General features: G+C 45.7%; 1 protein-coding gene across 1 annotated transcript; it reads left to right on the forward strand.

Moving 5' to 3' along the window:
• Nucleotides 1-484: 484 nt before the first annotated feature.
• LBHD2 (LBH domain containing 2) lies at nucleotides 485-21,622 on the forward strand. Its single transcript, XM_015631900.3, has 5 exons — nucleotides 485-568; nucleotides 8,965-9,064; nucleotides 13,200-13,290; nucleotides 17,048-17,249; nucleotides 18,357-21,622. Exons 3-5 carry the CDS (start codon nucleotides 13,201-13,203, stop codon nucleotides 18,431-18,433), a joined length of 369 nt encoding a protein of 122 aa, XP_015487386.1. The 5' UTR covers nucleotides 485-568; nucleotides 8,965-9,064; nucleotide 13,200; the 3' UTR covers nucleotides 18,434-21,622.
• The last annotated feature ends 679 nt before the right edge of the window (nucleotides 21,623-22,301 follow it).

Below are 22,301 nucleotides of genomic sequence, written 5' to 3' on the forward strand. Positions count from 1 at the left end.
GGGTCAGTGCGGTGCCGGTCGGGTCAGTGCGGTGCCGGTCGGGTCAGTGCCAGTCCGGCCGGGTCTGTGCGGGGCACGGGAACCCCGAGCACGGTGCCGCGGATCGGAGCGCTGCGGGGCCGTGCGGGACGGGTCGGCAGCGGGGAGGAGCGCGGAGCGGGAGAAGCGCTCCAGTCCCACGGGCGGCTGCGGGATAACGGGGAAGAGGGAGAGGCGGAACGCGCGCCTCTGCCGTGGCTTGTTTCGCCACATGCCTGTTTATTCGAGTAAAGGGTGTTACGGAGAATTCACTGAGAAAAAGGGTTCTCGTTTAGAAAAACACCTCTCAAGTCGTTCAGCAGCCGAAAGGGCTGTGTGAAGGAATCCTGATGAATGAGCATAGCGCTGAGGGAGTTGTTGGTTTGTGGGCTTCAATCGCCTCAGCTATTCGTTTATGCCTTTTTTTTTTTTTTTTTTCAAGACAACTTTTGAGGCGAGGAAGCGACTAACAAAGCACAAGTTTAAGACAATGATGCTTTTGCTTGCAGCCGAGCTGAGCTGAGCACTGAAATCCTGCGTTTCCCATCAGGTAGCAAATACCACACATACGATCACTTTTAGAGAATGAAAGAACCTACTTTGCTCTGTAAATGGGGACTATGTTTCGCTCAGAGCAAGGGGTGTGAGTATTTTCCATCTGCCAAATGTACATACCACAAAAATTTTCTTTTCATCTGGTACAGAGCTGTGTTTGTGCATCTCTGAATATGACTACAGTTGTGGAGGGGAGTTGGGTTAGCCTGGATGTGGCATTAACCCCTCTAGCCACAATAAGCAATACACAGAGAGAAATTTGTTTCCATTCGTCTTTTCCTGAGATCTTTACTGCAGTTGTGCAGTCAGTACAGCAGTGAAGCCCTCCTGGCTATAGGTTCACATCTGACTGAAGGATCCAGGGTTGGTGTTCACACCTGCCCTGTAGCCTGCCTGTTTCACAGCACAATGCCTCCTTATGAGTAGCCTGTAAAGGAAGGTGAAGCGGGGAAATTCTGCCTACGCACAACCAGGCTCAAGCCAGTGTTTTCCTTCTCTTAGTTTTAATGAGCAACGAATTTTTTGCCCAGAAAAAGAATCCAGCTCACAGCTCAGGATTTCAATAATTAATACACCATTTAAAAAACATGTTTTCAGAGTCAACATTATGATTACAAAGAGAAAACAAGCAAACAGGGAATAACTTGACCTGGTTTTGTCGCTTTCCTGTTCTAGCCTGACAATTTGTCAATCAGGTGGAATTTCCTTCAACAACTTCAGTACATTGCTTTAGCAGAAGAAATAATGTGCAAATACAGTTACTACTTTCCCTCCCTTCTCACAATGATCTCTTTGTATTAAGCAACAGGTTTTTCCATAGATCAGGTACCAACCCCAGAGTGTCACAGGCTAAAATTGCTCTTTCTCATTTCTGAAATTGTGCCCCTATGTTTGATCCCATTTAACCATTTCTGTTTTGGAGAAGTTGGTCAGAGAAGCCTTGATCCTATGCCATTCAAGGCAGGAAGAGCTCTGCTAGGACTTCAAGGAGACCAGTATCTGCCTCAGCAACAGTCTTTCCCTTTTGCTTCCTAAACATGGACATTCTCTGGAAAATTCTATAAAATAATAAATTTCCTGAATTTTCAGTCTTCAGAGGAAGGTGTTATTGCAAACCCCAGGAAAGCTGCCAACCAATAACATCCAGATAGAATGAAGTAGACTGATTGATATCAACAGGTCCTTAAATTTTCATCTCAGCCTTTGTCCCTCTTTGTAAGTCCTCAGGGTCTGGGACCCCCTTTCCTTCGTGGTTTGGAGAGAGCAGTCTCCTGCAGAGCAGATGCCAGGGCTGGAAGAAGCTCTGGTCCAGCAGGATAATCCCCTTTTCTCATCAGTGTGCACTGACTGATCGCACAGTGTTTTACCGCCTGGTACCCATGTCCCCATAGGACTAGGAGAAAACAGTCCAAGTCCAGCTCTTCTGTTGAGACTACTGCAGCTTGTGTAAGCTGTAATTTGAATTTTCAGCTGAGTTCAGTCTCTGACATGCATACAACATAAATTGCCTCAAATACCTAGTAGACCCCTAGATTCAGAAGGTGAATGTTAATTGGTTGGCAGGAAGATTCACAGCCTCGTTAATGCATATCTGCTTTCAGTGTTAATGACTCATTAAAAAAAGCCACACTGAATTTTTTTTTTTTTTAGTGTTTTCTTTATTTTTGGCTGTGTGTTGTCCTCAACCTCCATCTTCCCCATTCTTTCTGTGTTAGGATGCAGTGTTCTCATATCCTCCATCTTGGGCTACGGCAGCTTCCCATGTTTGGAAATTCAACTGAGGTGACAGAGTTTTAATTCATGGACAAAACCAGCTGCATTTCTGGTGTTAAGTTGTGATATCGTGACACCCGTGGTTGTGCTGTTAATTGCCAAGAAGGAATATTAATAGCCACTTCATTGTCTTTGTTCTCTTAGGAGTCTCTGGTGGGTTCTTGTTTGCTTGCTTTTTAAAAATCTTAACCACTTTTGCTTTGTTTGCCTTACCAAATTCTCTGCTAAATGCTCAATATTATATCAGGTTATAACACCAATAGCACTGTATTCTAATTTTCCCAAAGTTACAAGGAAATAACTAATCTGTCTTGTAGGTAAATACTGTTCTATCTGACTGCACCTAACCTCTTACCCTACTGTGTTGCCTAGAAATGAACCCAGTGATAATCTATCCAGAGTATTCTTTCACAGTGCCAGAAAGACATCAAACATTTTTCAACCCATTTCCCATGACATTTCCATCTGAGAATCATGTACTCTATGTTGATGCTCTAAGATGTTTTTCCCCCCACTCTCTTGCTTGAATTCAGAACTATCCAAAAATACCTAGGGAATGGTAGAAAGAAGCACAGGAAGCCAATTTTAATCTGTCACTGATTCCCATGGGTGCTGCAAGGTGAGGGACAACTGTGGCGTGAAATATTAGGGATTAGAGGCTCATAATTTTCCAGAGCAGATCCCAGAAACACAACCATTTCTTTCTAAAAGCCTTTAGTAAGGGTTGCTCTGAGTTTAAGGGAACAGTATGGTTATTTGTAAGGTACTGGCTTCATAAGGTTATGGGAAATTAAAGCCTATGCAGAATCACTCTGCTCAATACAGGCATTTCTGATCCCAAAAGCAAGTTCTCAGATGAGAGTATTTGCACAGCAAGTACCAGAAGAGATACCTCTAAAACATTTAACAGCTTGTTGAGGCTTATCTCTAATTTTGATGAGGTGTTTTCCTAATGAGTTCCTCTCACACCAATTAGCTGCCGAATCTGATGTTAAAAAAATAAATCCAAACTTTCTCTTGGCACACAGTTCCATGAGGGCTCTGTGGAGATTTCCATGATATCGAGGTCTACCAGCATTCAGAGGAGCTGGCTTAGTCATTCTTCCCATCTGCTCTTCTTCCTCCCTCCGCTGCTCTACACATGCTTCCTGGCTGTCTGCTCCCCTTCCCTATCTCCCAAGCATCCTGTCTGGCTGCCCCCCTGCCTCTCCTGCCCTACCTATCCCTTGTGGCATCTTCCATGAGGAAGCTCAGGTAGTTTAGTGCTGAGATCAAAGAGCTGAAATAAATGAGCTGCTTTAAAGCAGCCAGGAGAAATGAAAAAACAAAAGGAGGAGTCCACCAAGGAAGCACCCATAGCAAGCAGCATAGCAAAAACAATTTGAAAAAACTTTGAGTTGAATCATCTCCAAATCATGAGATTGCTTTAAAAAATATGATAGTTAAACACAGGCACATTTTAGTTCTTTTTACTTCTTCTTTGACCATTTATGCATCTAGTTTTTAGCTCTTTTTTGCCAAGAGGGCCAGTAAGAACTTGGGCAAGTACAGCAAACTGGAAGTCAAGGTTTGTACTTAGCCATGGCGCTCCAGGATGCGGAGATGTCAAAGGAAAGTGGCTCTGCAGTGGCTGATTGTGCAACACCAGGAGTCGAGGAGGCTGAGTTAGAGTTGTCTGCCAGCAAGGGCCCCTTGCAAGCCTGTGTTTTGTAGTGTTGGGAGTCCACAGATGAGTGTCTGAGGAACTCCCGAGGGTGATATTTACCCCAGCAGTTTCTTTGGAGCAGGAGCAGTAGGAACTGCAGCTCGCCATGAAGTTAGTGATGAGAAGCAGCACAGTCTGGAAATAGCAGCCTCCTACCCCTTTTCGCTCTCCCAAACTACGTGCTGTGTCTCATGCTGAAATGCCTCAGCTCCTCCACTTTGAGAGTCGTTTCATCTCGCTGCTTCCTGAGAGAGATCGACATCTTCTGTGGAGCACACGCTGCCGAGGAGAGGAAGGCAGCTTTGGCCTGCGGAGAGCAGAACTCAAGTACTGCGTGGGTGGCCGAAGACAAGAGCTTCTGAAATGAGGGAACAGAACAGATCTCTAATCTCCAGACTCTGACACATATCGCACTTTTCTCAGTTGCTTAGGAAAGAGATTTGCATCCAAAAAGAAGTGGGAGGTTTAAATAGGAGTTCGTACATTTATCTTCTGTGGTCCATGCGGTGATTTACATTTTGCTAGTCCCATGGAATCCACAACGCTTCATAAAGTGCATTCATTACAAACATGCAACCAGGGGAAACAAAGACCCTGTCCAAGTTCCTACCAGCAGTGTCCAAAAGCCCAGCTGGGTTGCAGTCAGGGAAGCAAGGCTGTGGGGTGTCACTGATGTAAGTGCTAGTTTTGGGTTGTGCCGAGATGTTGAGGTTGTTGTCCCACCCTTAATACAGTACCGGGCATGATTCTGCCTGTGGGTGGCCCAGGCCACCTGTGTGGTTCTCAGCTCCATCTTCCTAGGACTAACAGAAGACTGAGATACAGAGGAACTGGATCCACAGAAGTGTCTGGCCTTGGAAAACACCAACTGACATTCCTTGCAGGGACATGGACCTGTGTGAGCAGCCCCTTCATGGCTTCATCCACCTGGCAGCTGTAGCTCTGTCATAGATTGCCCACTCCTCCACCATGGCTGAGCTGACAGCCTGCTCTGCTGCAGCAGAATGGCCTGAATAAGGCACCCTTTCTTCTTCTGGGTGGAAAAATCTTCTTTGACCTGTTTGTTTATTGGGACTTGCTGAGCAGGGTTTCCTGTGACCTATCAAAATTTTCCACTGCAAAATGCAAGCAACAGACCATTGCTTCTCCCACCTAACACCATTCTTACGCACAGCCTGTCCCAGTTCTCCTTGTAATCAATAGCAGGGGTTTCTCTTTGTAGCACACACAAAGGCTTGAGACCTTGAATGGAGAAAAGTTTGCATTTCTCCAGGGGCTGTGGTGGGGTGAGGCAGGAGGTGGGGCTGGATGCCCAAGGCTGAACTTTGTTTGCGGCGGTGTCTGAACTGGTGGGAGCCGCGCGTGTGCTGCGATTGCACCCAGAGCTCCAACCTTGCAGTGCTCCTGTGCATGAGTCTGAGCCTGCAGAGCCAAGTGGGGGGTGTCTGTACTGCACAATTTAAGTAAAGGTCTGGAAAAACACTTGGGATTGACCCATTGAAATAAGGAGGGGAAGGCTCCTGTTTCTGCCGTGCCAGAAGAATGATAGATTTCTAAGTACAGCAGTGGTTCAAGGCCAGATTCTGCCTCCTATCTATACTTTGTTAGAAGGTGCACCTTCAATGTGGTATTGTTAGGCTCAAATAGCATTTTTGTTACTTGTGTATTGTTAGGTATTGTATCATAGCATTTCCATGAGTGCTCAGTGGGAAATGATTACTTTGAGAAGCCTAGGAAGGGAAGAGGGTGTCCTGCAGTCCCTGCTAATCTAGCAGCAGCCCTGGCATCCTGAGGTCGGGTCTCACTTTGCCACCCAGTTGTCTCCAGCACTGGGGTTGCTCAGGGAGAAGGGGTGATGTTTTCAGAGTAGGAGGAATCTCTAAATAGATGTGCCCCAATTCTGGAGGTGTTGCTGCCTGTGGGGGAAAAGCCTGCATCTCAGAGCCTCTGAAACATGCTCCTTTATTGAGTGGACTATCTGTGGACTGCTAGGATTGCAGCCTGTGGCCAATTCTTGTTTCTGTTTTGCCCAATAAAGCATGTTTGCTTTAAAAACATCTACTTTTCAATTCACAGTGGGTTTATCCCAAGGAGAGCCCTCTGCTGCTGTGCCTGGTGGAGTTCTCTGCTCCCATGGAGAGCATACTCAGGAGATACAGCCAGGCTGGGCTTCCCATGCCCTCCAACTAATCATAGCTGCTGCCCAATATCCTGCTTCTGCTCTGGCATCCTCCCATGGGTGATGAGACCACCACACTGGGACAGGCTGTGTCCTCCAGTTGTAGAAGCTTCAAAAATACAGTTTGTTCCAGATGCTTTCCAAAGTGGAAGAGAAGCCCAGAGAGCACCTTTCAGTGCCTGGGCTTGTGACCCATGCCACCAGCACAGAGGGAAATTCATCCCCTTGGGTGAGCCCTTGGTCTGGGCAAAGGGGCCACCACTGAAGCATTCCTTGGTCTCACTATTGAAAATGGGAAATCTCAGCTTGATGAGAGAGCTTGGGAAATCTTCCTTGCTTGATGCTACAGCTCCTAAAGAGGCAAGACATAACCAGCTCATTGGAGTAATCCCTAAATTAATTGCTCTTTGCTGGGAGGTATAGCCAGGCTGTGTGAGCCCAGACAAGGGGTCGCCAAGGCAGTACCACAGGTCTCTGAGACTTGAGACTAAACTTGGTTCCTGTTAATGACAGTACAGCTGTGTTGGTGCTCCTGCAGGCAGAGAAGAAGCTGGTTATCAAGCTGGGGCAAAGGAGGGCAAGTTATTCTAGCAGCAGAAGATGGTTGGGTTGGAGGAGGGTGCATTGAGCAAATGGGCTCCAGGCTGGAAAGCAGCAAAGGTGGCTAAAAGTAAGGGATAAGAAGAGATAACCAGAGAAAGGCTTTACTTGGGTAATTTCCAGTTTCCAGTGTAGTAAAAGCTCTTTGCATGGTCTCAGTAGCTGTGCCTTGCTTTTAAAAGGTTAGGCAGTATCACAGAAGGATGGGGTTTAGTTTATGTTTCCTCTGTTGTCAGCCACAGAAGGTAATCATCTATTAGGCAGGTAAAGTGGGTACTTTCTCTTCAGAGAGCAAATGCATTCAGGTAGTTCTGTACACCTGAAACACTACTGTTCTACAACAGTCTTGACTGGGAAGAAGCTTTTCTGGTTTTAAATATGGCTGTGGTACTGGGAGAAGGGACATTTCCCATGCTGCGGTCCTGAAGTGAATTTTTTTTATTACAGGTTTCAAGTAGCTGAGCAGCAGGTGCTGACATCCCCTGTCCAACACTTGCATGCACCATAGGACAGGGCTGCCCAAAACAGCAGAGAGAAGATTGGGCTTGGGTCAGTTAAATCCAGAAGTCCTTTGCTGGGACTGGAAAGTGATGGGTGTGGGTTTAATTAATTCCATACTGCATGGGTCTTCGTATACCACCAACCAGTCATCTGAAGATAACTCTAAATAGGAAGTGGCCTGGCTTAGATTCCAATCAGTGACCATGTGGTACCTGGTTCCTTATCTCTTACACCCTTTTGTCTCTCATTAACAGTGTAATAATTACTCTGTGTAATAATTGTTCTTATTACATCCAGTCTTTTCTGAAGGAGACATTGAATGTAGACAAGTTCGAGCTGAATTTTCATAGGCTTAATAACAGCAGCTTTGTAATGGGTAGTGGGATAAAAATCTTCTTCCCAGTGCATTGGATAGCATGGTATCAGATTCTCCCTTGTTTTTGTGAGAGACAAGCCTTGAGTGTAGTCATGAATATTTAAGGGACAAAACATTAGCCTCCCTGAAGGTGGCTTGGTCATTGGTTAGGAAGGAGAATTAAAGACAAGAATTAAACCTTCAGAATTGAATCCTGGGGATGGAGAAGTGGTTTCTTGCTTCCCTAATTTTCAATAGGCGGGGCCTGTGGCACAAGAAGAAACTCCAGAATGCAGTACACAATTTTTCCTCTGTCACAGTTTTTGAATAAAATCAGTGTGCAGTTAATCCAGTGTTATAAATCTTGGTAGGAAGGCTTCCAAAGCAGGTAGATTTGTTTAATCATTTGGGCTGGCATCCAAACCGCTGGAGGATATAAAATATATGTATATATATATATACTAGTGCCATTCACTTCACTGAAAACACCTTTTTCCCATCCAAGGAAATAGCTGTGGCTGGCATGAATATATATTTGGAAAGCCGTAGAGCTAAACAAATTTCTCAGAAAATCATCTCTGGCCTAGATACTGACTATATTTACGCACTGTAACTCCTGAGGCTCATCAGCTAAGGCTTTCTGACAGAGAAGTCATCAGAAATCAGTGATTCACACTTTGAAATGGTGGGATCCTCACCTCTGCTCAGCAGGCTCCCTGTCTTGATACCAGTCAATGTATTACCTTCAAACTGGAGTAGATCTTTCAAAAAATCACTTCCCCTGTGATTTCCAAAAGAACCATGCAGTAATGCAATGTTAATGGATCCTTCTCTGAGAATATATTGTCTCCTTTGCACCTCGATCAGTAGAACTGTGTCTCGCTAAACAAACTGATCCTGCCAAATAAGGGAATACATTTTTTTATTTTCCAATTATCAATACAATTTCTGTATGGGAGGATTTCAGAATGTCCTGGCTTCAGCAGTTTTTGTGTAACTCACATTAAGGAATAAGGTTTAGCATCACAAGAAGTCGGATTGTGAGGTGTTTCAGGTAGCTTTAGATGGCTTTGGTACATTAATTGCCTCAGAAATTCACAAGGTGCTCGAGGAGCTTCATCCTTAGCGAGATGAAATCCCATCTCACACAGAAAATGATACAGACCTTCACAGTGAGAGTTTCTGCAGCAAGCTTTCGGCAGAACTCTTTCACACCAGTGCCTGCCAGCATTGTCCCTTTGGTCACAAGCTCTGACTCTGCTGCATTGTCTCTTCCAGGCACTTCTAGGATTTGACTGAGTTTGCACGACACTCCATCAGCAGCAGACGCCTGCAGCAAGGACAGTTCTTGCAAGTGACACCGTTGATGTGATTGAAGGTAACGTGTTCTCTTCTGCCATTGTGCTGTACTTGCTGCTTGTCCTCCACAGATATCCTCCTCATGCTCTGGCTGGTGTCCCCTTTGCTGCCTGTCCTGGCTGGGGAGGTGAGAGCAGGATCAGGCCTCAGTTCACTGCATGTCTGAGAATCCCCCAGACTGATGTTTGTTTCAGGTAACAGCTCTTCCTAACCATGGCTCAGCTTGTCCCATAAAACGTTTGTGCCCCTGGCCTTAGGGAAATACCTCCTTGCATCACATGACCTGCCTATTTTCCATAAGCACTGCATATTTTTGAGTCCTGAAGCTGGTCTGCATTCAGATACTGCTTTTCCCCCCATGAATTTCACAGGTCAGTTTTGCCCTCTGTTCAAAACCTAAAATAAAAATGTGTGCATTGTTTCTGAGGCCTTTCCCATGGGAGGTGGTTTAGCACTTGTCAGGCTGTGTGTTGCTCTGTATGTTACTGACCTTGTTCGTGCCATCACAAGCAGCAGTACGTGATCTGTGCTTTTGCTCCATGCCTCTGGAAAAAGATCAGCATGGTGTGGTCCTGGGACTGTAGCACTTTAGCACTGCATTTAAGATAATCTCTCAATGTAGTTTTCTCACAGAAATGCAGGATTTTGCTTCCCCACACCCCAAATTGGTATATTTGTGCTCAATTAAATCTAGGGGAAGTAATGTATCTCTTAATCCGCTGACACGAGAATGTTAAGGTTCAGAGTAGATGATTCATCCACAAGAACAGAATTTATCCTTTGTTTGTAAATGCTATTTATTGCCTTGTTTTGCATCACTATGGCTACTGTATGTCATTGGTGATACCAGCACCTACCGTACATAACATGAAGGCTGAGTGAAAGAGTTCTTATAATTATTTGTATCACCCACTTTTCAGTTGTATGTCTGTCAGTACATCTCATGTAAACGCAGCACTAAAAGTGGCTTAATATTTTCCATCAACACTGGCTGAAAAGTAAAAAATTGTCCTGTGCATAAATCTTATCACAGTTTAAAAAGCCCTAAGCAGTACCATCACGCCCCTTGTTCAGATTATATGGCTTTATAAACAACTCAGTGATGTCCTCCAGGTGATTTTGAAGTTTCAATGAGCTAATTTGCAGTGGCATTTTTAATTATTTTACATCTAGTTATTTTTCATGTTAAAGACCTAGTTAAGCTTGTTAGAAACATCACTGCTTTCACAGCCCATATAGATTCTTCTGCTTTCCTTCACTGTTTCGAAGTGGAGACTGGGAATAATTAATCTATTCCAGTTAAAGCCTAATTATTTTGCCAATTGCACGTCCCCATGTTCTATTCTGAAACACATCAAGTACAATCACTTCTGCCATCCTATTCAATCAAAGCCTTAAGCTGCACAGATTTTCTGAAATGGCCTGGGCTTCAACAGCTTGGGAGCTGATTCACTGAGGCATCTGCTGTAACACTGGCAGGACTGCCACCATTTTTCTAGCCCAAATCATTTGTCTTTGTCATTTACAAATAATCTGCAGGGTATAATGTGGTCTTAGGGAAGCACGGAGCCCATTATTGCTCAATAATAGAATTTAGTGAGGTCTTAGCATCTTTGAGCTCATATGACACATTTGACAGTCCATGTGTGGATCTACATCTCTAATTTCCCATGGAACAAGGACAGAGAAATATTTAAACATTTGCAATGTATTGAATGCTGCTAAAATAAACCAGCCAGCTATGAGTGACTGCAGGAGTCTGCTGCTGGCGAGCAGGGATCAAGCCCCAGGACACACAGCAGTGGGGCATGGCTTATCTGTGGTTGCCAAGACCAAGACTTCATAAACACTGACCCCACACAAAGCCTCCAAGATTACTTCCATCTAGACATATACTTTCTCACTTCCTTTTCCCTGCAATGCAGGATGGCTGGGCTTAGGGTGCCGAACCCCAAAAAGGATGCCAAGAGAAGGATGTTCATCTTGGACGTGCTCAGAGTGGTGAGCCCAGTGCTCCCCCAGGCTCACAGCTGGGTCTGGCTAACAGAGGGTGTGAAAGCCCTGCAAAACAGCTCTTCCCAAAGAGTTGGGCTGGGAGAGCATGGTCCTGCTATTGCCTACTGTGGTCATTCCCAGAGGGGCAGCAGGAGGGGTGAAAAGGTTCTCTCTGGGAACAAGGAAGAGACTGGAGCCAGAGTGGGGAAAAGGCAAGAATGGGATGATCAGAGGGAGGAGATATCAGAGGGAGTGCTACTTTCCTTTTGGTCCAAGGGCATGTCTGTTGTTTTAAGTGCTGTCTCAGGTGGCAGGGATAGCTGGCAGAGCAGGGCCCACAGTCACCACTGCTCAGTGCTGATGTCCACAGGTGCCTAGTGGTATGGCCTGCTGGGTGCTGCAGGAGTAAAAGCATCTGTCCAGAAAACCTACGTATTTTACTGATTAGGTGGTTTGTGCTGTCCCTGGGAAGTGGTACAGGTCCAGGCAAGGGCTGGGAGCTCAAAGCACTCTTCCTAGCGGGCAGAATCTATCCCTCTTCTACTGTGCCGTGGCTCTGGGAGGATTCAGGCTGTGTAAGCTGTAGGGTGCTCAGACTGGGGGTTTGCTTCAGCCTTTCGCTGCATTTCAGAGCCTGGTTCTGCTTTCCTGTTCTGTGCATGTATCAGGAAGTGTCTGAATTAATTCAGTGTTGGTTGGGTCCCAGGCTGACCCTTCAGGGCTTTTCCCTATGCTGATGAATGCTTACGAGCTTGGGTCCTGGTCTGCAGCTGAGCTCAAGTGTCCCATGGTTCTGCCATACTTTTTCTTAAACATGATGGAGAGGGAGTGGAAGTCTCTGCACTATCATGCTGCTCTGTGCTACAGCTAATTAAAGTCATTGTGAAGGGTTTTGTAGTAATTGCAGATACTGTAAAATTTAGTTCTGTCTGGTAATTGGTAATGTAAGCTTGAAACAAGTTATCCTTAAGATGTTTCAGTTGGTATTTCTCAGTAGGTGCAGGCTTTACAAAGAAGGCTTTTGTGTGTGCAGCAGGACCAGAATTAATGGCAGCATTTAGTCGTGCCTAAAGGAGTGTTTGCTGTGGCAGGTGGCAGGGCAGCCTAATGGATGATGCCTGCATTCTGTGTGCTGCAGGAGGCTCCAGCAGCCACTAACTGCGCTACCTGATGAATGCCAGCTAAAGAGAGTGAAAGCCCCATGCCAAATCTCTGCAGGGCTGATGTATTAACATTTGAAATGAGTGTGGCCCTTTCAGCTCAGAGTGGCTCTGTTTGCTCCTACACGCTTAGCATGCATTCTGGAGATTTCAGGCATCCTCAGATTTTTCAGTGGAATGCTGTATTTGTAAATGGCAAAGTGAGGAAAATCCCAACGCCACAGAGGGCTGGGCTGAGCTCTGCAGTGAGGCTGCAGCTGGCTCTGTCTGCTCTGGGCTGCTGCAATGCCCGGCAGAACCAGGCGAGCTCCAGGGCAAGCACTGCGGTGCCTGGGGTGCCAAAGGGCACAGGGTGGTGCTTAATGGGCACATAGGCACCTTAGGTTCTTAAGTCCCTGAGTTAAATGAGATTTAGGTGCCAAACAATCCATGATGCATTTGGAAGTCCCACTCAACACCTCTCCAAATACTCAGGCAAGTAAAGACTATTGAAAATCTGGTCCTTAGACAGCAATACAGCTGGTGTGTCTGGAATTAACAGCTTAAAAAGAAGTGCTGGCTCATGACTATATGGAAGAGACATCTGGAAGAGCAAATATTGAAGACATTACGAAGAATCAGAATAAAAAATGAATTCAAGGCTGATATTTCCACCAGTAACTTTTTTTGGTCAACAGATGCAATTTCTGAGCTCATATATCAGTAATAAACTGATTGCTGATAACATTGGAGGACTCCAGTTTCCAACTGATGACTCTGGGACTCTGTGGGGGTCCTCTCTGCTGTTCCAGGGGCAACTGGGGTCGATGCCCTGCCCAGGATCACAGCATGCAGCAGTAACAGTTGGCTTGGAGGCCAAGGAAATATTTTTGGACTGTTCAGGAAGGACAGTGTAACAAAATTATTTTAACCTATATGAAAAGCCAATACCTTTTTTTAAATTAGCTGTGGGGCCAAAGCTCAGAGCTGAAGTGTCCCGTTCTCTTTTACCATTCACAGCATGACAGAGGTGATGAACACCCGAGAGCCGGTGATGGAGGAATTCGCGCTCAGCCAGACTCCTGAGGAGGAAGAAGGCCCTTCAAGCCAGGTAACTTCAGCAGAACTAAAAAGTGTCCAAAAGTTGTTTGTCAAAAGCGATTCAATACAACCAATAACTGTCCTTAGGGTAGGTGTTGAACTGCAGAGCACTGCTGCCAGAACCAGCCCTGAAATACGTGTTTGATCCTACTTAGGTTCTATTATTAAAAGTTAAGAGTTTGGCTGAAGTGTTTTGTGAGGTGCCAGGTCTGCAGGGCACAGTGACAGCAATGCCCAGATCCTGCAGGGACACAGGCACAGAGGCTGTTTGTCACCAGGAGTTCTGATCTGAGCAGCTACTGTGTGATGAAGGCATCCAGCCAGTACTGTGCCAAGCTTTTATACAGCCACCCTTGAAATGAGCTGAGTTTCCTTGGGCTCAGAGGAGCTCCCTTTTTAGAACAGAGACCATTTGAAATGATTGGCTAATTCACAGAAATGGCTGTGGCATCATAGCAGCACCACTGGTCAGAGCCATTTGCTGGCAGGTGCAAGAGCATTTTCTGTCCCCAGGCAGCTCCACACACCCCCTCAAACACCCACCCATGGAGCTCACTGCAGCAGGAGGGATCACGATGTCCCAAGCCCCCCTCGTGGCAGCCCCCACATCACAGTTTGTGCTCTGTGGTTGTGCTTGTGGCTCTGTGTCACTGCCAGGGACAAACCACATAATGTGTCCTGGTGGACCTGAGCTGCCTCTCATCACAGTGTGTGACACTGGAAGCAGACTCATAGAGCTGCTCTAGGAGCAGCCTGCTGCAGGTGAAAATCTAGCATTTGGAAAGCAGGGAAGTCAGAACAGAAATTTTGTGAATTCCTTTTGGATCACTTGTGTGTGTAATGAAAGGCTTTGTGCATGTAATGAGTGTACTGTGGGATTTCCCATGCCTCAGAGGCTGCACAGGATGGATGCTGCTCACTCAGTATGTTTTCAATATTCTTTTTCCTCTTCTTCACCAAGTTCCAGGTTTTCAGTGTTGTATTAGTATATGCAGCCCAAACTCTGTCCCAGCCCTGGCTTCACTTGGGAAGTGAAGCATTCAGTGTGAATTTTCAAGAGAAACACTACTTAGGGCTGTTCTGTGGTGTGTCTGATCATGTGCCCCAGAGCTTTTCCCCATTTTCCCCCAGCTCCTTTATCTTTCCCCTCAGGGAGAAAGTGCTGCCTTCCACATTTTAGTGATAGACACCTGAGGCAAAAAAATAAATAAACAAATAAATTAATAAATAAATCAAACAGAAATGAGATCTAGCACAAACTCAGTGACTCAGTGGGAAAACCAGGTTCCTTCCAGCAACTTCCAAGCACTCTGTCCAGGAGACCGGCCCTTCTCTCCCTGCAGTCTCCTGCCCACTCATCACACGCTCCAGCTTCTGCAGAAAAACACAGCAAGGCCCAACAGGCAGCTCTGCTTCCTGCCAGTCCTGACTCATTCCTGGAGGGACATGGTAAATACTGGGCTCTGGTGGAAAAAAAAATTATGTGGTTGATGTGAGAAAAGACCATATGAGAATGACACAAACAAAAATAGCCACAGCTGAGGCCACACAGGTGCCTTCCTAAATTTTCTTGCAGCTGTAATAATCGTCTCTCATCCCATTTTTAGATCTCTCTGTGTCATTTCCTTGGGCTTCAGAGAGCAGTTGAAAAAGCAGAATTTTTGTTGTATTGCATCGCCCATCCAGGGGTTGCCAGCAGGCTTGGGGATGGGGTGGCTGTCATGCAGCCCTCTGCCACCCCAGCAGGCTGCACAAAGACAGGGAAGGGGTCACTGTCATCTGCCTGTGCAGCCATGGGAGAAAACACAGCAATTTGCCCAGTTTTATGGCTATTTTCTGCCGCTCAGCGGGTCTGTGGACCTTTTCTGCCCAAGGACATTTTGTCTCATTTGGTTTCCAAGAAGCAGGATTGTATTAGCTACTTCTTAAAAATTCCTCCCAGTCAAGACAGCTGCCATGGAAAAGTCTTTCCATATTATGAATGGCCCAGGAGAAGGCTGTGTAGTGGGAAGTTGGGCAGCTCTTTTCTGATAGGCAGCATTGTTTGGTCAGGATGAGTTATAAACTGTGGGTGCAGCTCAGGGTGGCATCAGAAAGGTTTGTCTTCAGTGATTCACTTGGTCTAATTGTACTGAAGGTGCTTTCTCACAAAAGATTTTTTTTTTTTCCAAATTGTGTCTCATAACCTTAATATGCAACATTTCTTACTTCTGTGTAGATTTGCAAGAAGTATTGAATCCCTGCGACACTACCATGGGGAGCAAGGGTATGAGGATGAGGGTTGTCCTTCCCCATCTTCAGAAGTCAGCTATGGGCAGCACAGCAATGTTAAAAATATGCTTGTTGGTTCCTAGATGCAGAGCCTTTCCCAAGGTCTTGCCTCCCCATGCCAGCTCTGGTGCCAAGTGGTTCAACTAAACCCTCAGCTCTGAGGGAGTACAGCTGCTGAGATAGAGGAAGGTTGCAAAAGCCATGGAGCAAACACTTTCAGTGGGTTATGACACCCCCAGACCCCGTCAGTGTCTTGTATTTCTGCCCAAGCTCACAGCAGGAGCTGTGCTGAGACTGGCTCACGTAACCAGCAGGGCTTGATCAAACAGAGGCCCTGATTCAGTGGTGAACGTGGTGCAGATGTGTGAGGATGTTCCCACCAGCCCACAGCAAACCTGTTGCAGCCTCTGAAGTTAAACTGGGATCATTCTTGCTCTCAAGTCCTGGTTCAGTCCCCTCACATACACCTTGATTTTATTGTTAGAAATTAAATGCAATGAAATAAAATTAAAATGAAACTCAGCTAGCACAGAGAGATTTGTAGCTTGTTAGTGCAGGTATATGCAAGTTGGAGGATCCAGAAGGAAAGGTTTCACTGAAGCAACAACAGTTCCTTATGGTAATGTCCTGGAGGAGCTGGAATGATTCTTCCTCCAAAAAAAAAACCAACCAAAAACCCCACCAGAAAAAAAAAACTATTCAAAACAACATACCCTTAGAGATTTAAGTGATCCAGCTATGTTGAAAACAGGAAAGCACTTTTACGTGTTACAATATCCTTCACTAAAAAGCCCTAGTTCAGCTAAAAGCTGTAATCACTGTGTAGTGTTTGATCTGCAGCTTCAATATGACAAATGAAAATAAATAGCTTGCACTGTCCTCTGTGTAAAGATGTTCTCTGGGGCTACCTGTTTTGCATGAACACATCATAAAACAGTGTTTCACGTTGCAGAAAATAGCTCTGCATGATGGTGGCTTCTTAATAAGCTATCACTGCAAGAAAACGTGAATATTGTATCAGAGCAGAAAGACAGCAGCCAGAAGGGCTGCAGCAGCCATTTATCTTATCCTTACAGCAATGCCTTCTGTGTCCCAGAACCCCACCAGACCTGAAACATGAGTGTTTGGCAGCATAACAAATTTTGTCTCCCAAGTCTCCATTTTCACTGCTCATGTGGGATCACACAAGTTAAGGCAATCATCTCCTCAACACACCGGCAAGCAAAGTGGGTTCTTTGCTCAGGAAGGGACAGTGTGTGCAGGGGAGAGTGTGCTGAGACCTACAGCCCCTCTGCATCATGCCTGGCCAGCAAGGAGCTGGGTTCAGCTGGTTTTGAAGTCGTCCCTGTGCAGGGCTGTTGATCTGCACCAGTTGGAAGAGGATTTTTTAATGGACATGTGAGAGCGTGTCGTATGTAGGAAGGACATAATCGGCTTCCTCTGAGTATACATCTCTGCACAAAGCTTTGATGTACATTTCCCAAATGTCTCCCCAGGCCTTCCCAGACTCACGTGAGAAGTACCCCAAGCTGTCCAAAAGACTGCCTTCGATCGTGGTGGAGCCCACCGAGTCCGGAGAGGTGGAGAGCGGGGAGCTGCGCTGGCCTCCTGAGGACCTCAAGTCAGCAGAGGACAAGGGTCTTCATGGTGACCAAAGAGTCTGTGCCCAGCAACAGCAGCAGCAGATGGATCTGGAAGGTCTGAATGAGTAATTTTCATCCTTGTTCCCCATGGGAAAATAGCTGTTTCAGACAGTGCTGTGCACTGAAGTTAACAATGAGACAAACAGCTGTAGCTACTTGAAGGTGCCCAGAAAACATCTGCACTGGAGGAGCCCTGTGGACTGAAAATGTTGTAGCTTTTGAGCAATGGTGTTTTCATCTGCATCAGCCACTCACATGGCCAACAGGCAGCCAGTGCACTGCACATTAGCAGGTCACTCTGGGGAGCAGTAATCCTGGACAGCAGCATGTATCTGTCCCTGTCTCCTAGCTCAGAAGTGAAGTGTTTGACAGCTGCATGTTTTCAAAGCATCCTGGTGTCTCAGGGGTGTGTCAGTGCAGCAGGAACTCACAAATATTTACCCCTGACTAGCAGTGTCACTGTGAGGTAAATACAGGTAAAGGTAAGATCTTGTCTAAGCATAGCTTGCACAGGAAGTGCTCCAGTGGGAAACTGCTCTATTTGTTTCCTTTTTTCCATCTCAATGCTGTCCTTTTCTCTTATAGAGTGACCTGGTTTCCATTTCAGTGCACCAGCATTTGCCACCCAAACGCCCAGACACAGCAGCCAGGACAGGGTGCAAGATACACCTTCCCTTCCCTTCAAAGGGGTGATGACAAAAGGTGTTGAAGTGTAAAATTACCTGCTATTCCAGTTGGCATTTCTGGGTGGTGACAACCACAGGGCTTGATCATTCAGGAGGAAATATGAGTCAAATCTATTTCCTGACTTCCAGGTTATATATTGTGGTTTCTCTTGGTTTTCTGCTTTGGTTTAGACTCATTATGTCTTCAGGCCTGACAGCAGATTTCTGAGACCAGGTAGCCTTCCCATGACAGTGGCTGTCCATAGGGATCACCTCATCTCACTAATATCTTACCTGAGGTAAAGGTTCCCTGTAAAGTCAGACTGTGATGCACTCAGAATTCCATACTCCAGGTTTAACTACTGGTTTACAAGCAGAAAAGATTGCTTCTATCTGTTCTGATCACTCTAACAGGTTAACTGCCAGGTAGAGCAGGTAATCAAACAAAAGCTGCACCTCTATGGGGAAATAAATGCTGATGAGCTGTTTCTTTGCAGATACTTTAGCACACCCAGCTCAAGAAGTGGAAGAAAGTACAGATATTCTGGAAAGCAGAACTGAAGAGAATGAGTAGAATGGCCTCAGAAGCGAAACTTCATTGTGAATGTTGTTGGAAAGCTAACACACTCTGAAGACATGTTGAAGTAATCTGTATTTAAATCTGCAAGGGTTTTATTTAGTTAGTACCTGGTAAGAAGCATCTGGGCTTTAGAACTGTTCTTCTAACATTTTGATTTTCAGGCTGGGATTCATATTATTTGTTTAATTTCCCCTTGGGAAACAATGGGATGTGTTAGGAAATACAAGGCTGTCAAGGAAAAGATGCTCCTAATTTTAATTAGTGCATTTTATTGGTTTTATATTTTTGAAGAAAGGCTGCTTTCAGGTATCAACAGCAGGACAAAGGCGTTGCGTTTCCACAGGAGGAATGTCTTAAATCTAAAAACTTTCTTTTTTTAGCCATTTAAAACTAGCACTGTGATATTATGGACAATAGTTGTAATATAATGTCACCAGTTGATTTTGTAACTTTTGTATAGAGACGCAAGGGCAAGGTTTGCCTCCAGGCTGCCGCCCTGGGGCAGCCCAGAGCAGTTCTCTCCCTTTGGCTAACCTGTGCATATTTGGACAAACCAGCCTTTCCTTAGCTGCCTTTTCAGTAAGGCTGATGCCTTTTGGAAGCGCTTTCTCGCTGTACCTTAACGAAGCGATGAGCTGGTCGCTGTTGTTTGTGGCGTGAGGCTGTCTGTGTTGGGTTTGGTGGGGTGGATCGTGCTGTCCGTGCACTCTTCAGGCCGGGTCCGGCCGTAGCGTGGTGTGCACTTCTCACCCTTAAAGCTGGTGAGGTGGCTCCTGCTTCTCCCAGGGCTGGCTTTGTCCCACCTTGTTAATAGAGATTGTTGTGACATTACTTCTTTGGTATGTTTGGTGTATAATGTAGGTGCAGGGGCACAGCTGCTCCTCCCTTGCCCGGAGCTGGGCGCTGGTAGGGGGTAGGTGGCAGGAGCTCCATAGCACATCCCAAACCTGTCCTCTGTTTTGCCTGGCTCCAGGTTTGCCCTGAGCCACCTGCAGCAGGAGGGGTGCAGGAGAGCTGTGGTGGAAGGACAAACACCTGCCTCCCTCCCGCCCAAGTTGGCACTGCTGGCAGGAACACGTGTGCCAAGGGGTGCCCTCCTGACCTGCGGCACAGCCCCCTCAGCCTCGCTTGTACCATCACCTCCTGGAGCCCAGAGCTCATGGTGGGGCGAGCTGTCTCTGGACACTTTTGCCCTCCAGCGGATTTTCTTTGGGAGTTTTGGGGTCATTTTGACAGGAGTGAATCCCTTCCTGCACAGGGACCTCGCAGAGACTCCCTCCCGCTGTCCCAGGAGAAGCACCAGTCTCAGCCCAAAACACGATGGGGGTGGGTACTGCCCGTACTCAGAGGGGTTTGACTGTCAGTGATGAGTGTCCTGGAAGCTGCAAAGCTGGCTTTCTCCATCTCTGCAGGGCTGGATGGGGTCTGTACTTCCAATTAATGTTGCATCCAGAAGAAGCTGCTCGCTGTAGGTGGAGCGAAATAATAGGATTTCTTCCAGCATTAACTCTTAAGTTGACTTCCAAGTGCTTTCTTTTTTCCAGTAATAATATTCACTAACAACAACTTTTAATTGCGTGATGGTTGATAAAATTTACCGGCCAGATATATTAATAAGTTTTTACCTTCTTAGCAACCAAATTTAATATATTTACTTACAAAGAATTCTGTGCAATGAATGTTTATTACAAAGGAAAGAGACTATTTTACTTCAAAGCAACATTAATTTATGTACAAAACTTTAGCTCATTATTTGGGGTGTTTGGGATCTAGGACCCTTTTTATAAGCAGTATAATGTAGTAGAGTATAATGTGATACTTAAGTTAAACTTTGCTCTCAATCTATATAACAGTGTTTTGCCTTCTTGATGTAAACTTTCTTGCCTACACTGTTAGAATTATTTTGTTGGGTGAGTGGGATTCTGGTCAGAGCACCAAATTTCACCAGAGTAACTGAAGGTTTCAAGAGCACTTCCTAAATCTGGCTGCTGTCCCTGTCACCCCCTTCACTGGTGACAGTTTTCTGGTAAAGCCAGTGAAGCCAACAAAGCTGGAGCTACGTGTTGGCACAGGAGCAGTGAGGGGAGGGAGGTCCCAGCTCAGACCCACTGTGGCAGGAGGAGAGCTGTGCTGGTGAGGTGGCCAGGCTGATGGGAGGTGCTCTTTAAATGCTGCTTTTGCATCGACTGTCAAGAAGTTTTACAAAGCTCTGGGGAGAAAACAACAGCAGTGACGACATATTTTTAGCTGTGTGATTTCCTGCCAATCTGTGTCTGCCCAGCTCTGTGAGGAATGACGTTAGATGTATCACTTAATTTGCTTTTTGCTTTATAAAAGGAAAACAGTTGTTTGAAACACTTCCCCCAATTTTCTGTGCTCTCTATCTGCTTTCAGATGCTCCCTCCCTTCCTGCTCTGGATGGCCCTTATCCTATTTCCACCTGAGGTCAATGGCACTTCCCTAAATATGTTTCCCAAAGAAACAACTAAATTCTACATACACCCTGAAAAAACGCCACGCCAGCACCGCTACTTTTTTTCATCCTTGTACTTAAAGCTGCAGCTGGTATAGAAATCCCAGATTTCCTTCTTCCAGCCTAATTACTCCTCTCTTTCCTTTCCCCTCTTTTGTGCTGCTACCCTGAAGTATTTTACCTGAAGCAAATGGTTGCTTCCAACTAAAGCTTTCTCCTAAAGCTTTGTGGCCTCAGTTTAAGAACCGTGCAAAGCCAAACTCCTCCTCCCATTTTTATTTTTCTGACCATGGGCCAGAGGCCCTAAAACAGGAAAGCAAGATAGAGAGAAAATTGTTTTATACAAACAAACCCTATTTATTCAACTTGCAGGTCTATGAATGTCCACTTACTTTGTCTGTGTGCAAGTGTTGTCTCTCTAATAAACTCAATAGTTGTTTTGTATTTTTTTCTGGATTAAAAGCTTTGTAGAAACTAAAAAGAAAAAAAAAAAGACATTCAGTCATATTTTTCTAGTCTAGCTTGTAGAATATTTCACGTAGTGCAGAAAGAAAGTTTTATGGAGTAAGACATTGTTGAATTTTGCTCTATTTCAGTTCTTTCTAATTTTGTAAAATGCCACCTGTACATAATACTCGACTAATGTATGTCCTGTAGATGTATTACACCATTTAGCCTATTAAATGCCTATACTGAACTGATTGGAAGAAGCAGTGTATCCACAGTGTCTTTGTTTAAACATGGAAAGGGTTATAGGTGGTGGTGTGTGTCCTGCCACTAATAGAGGGAATGAAGCCCACTCTAGGGCTGCCTCTTCTCCATGGCATGCAAATCCTCACCCAGGCCCTCCAAGCTCCAGATCAATTCAGATTTACATCAGTGATAGTTGCCGTAGTCATCTCTTTTCTTCGAGCCCTTCCTTGGCCAGGCAGCTGAACACTCCCTGCTGCTGTTTTGGGATTCCCTCTCTGCCCTGCTCACCTGCTGGTGCCTTGCCCTGCTGTGCTACAGCGAGCCTGTTGGCTCATCTTCATTCACCTTTCAAAGCAATGCACATTTTAAACATTTTCTGGAAAGGCAATTGTGGAGCCCAGCAGGAACTCACATTACTGGAAACCTACACCCTGTGCAAAGAGAGCAGGGTCATGTCGCAGAGAAGATGAGAGGCAGAGATAGTCTGCCAGGGAACAACCAATTTTTTCCCCAAAATGCCAAGTTGCCAAAAAGCAAAGGACCAGATAACTGGAGGATGAAGCTGCATTTTACTTACCCGGCTCAAAAGCAGCTGCTGCTCTCTGAGATGGGTAAATCAGCATGGCAGAGGCATTGGCCGAGGTCAAAGCCAGTTCCCTGGCACGGCAGGGCTGTGCCAGCTGGGCAGTGGTGGCA

The sequence above is a fragment of the Parus major genome, chromosome 5 (assembly GCF_001522545.3).
Source record: "Parus major isolate Abel chromosome 5, Parus_major1.1, whole genome shotgun sequence".
NCBI classification, from domain to species: Eukaryota; Metazoa; Chordata; class Aves; order Passeriformes; family Paridae; genus Parus; species Parus major.

What these genes read in the sequence shown, in the direction of transcription:
- LBHD2 (XM_015631900.3), top strand. Translation starts at nt 13,201, where the DNA reads ATGACAGAGGTGATGAACACCCGAGAGCCGGTGATGGAGGAATTCGCG. An exon ending in AAGAAGGCCCTTCAAGCCAG is followed by an intron (nt 13,291 to 17,047) that starts GTAACTTCAGCA and finishes ATGTCTCCCCAG; the next exon opens with GCCTTCCCAGACTCACGTGA. An exon ending in GCAGCAGATGGATCTGGAAG is followed by an intron (nt 17,250 to 18,356) that starts GTCTGAATGAGT and finishes GTTTCTTTGCAG; the next exon opens with ATACTTTAGCACACCCAGCT.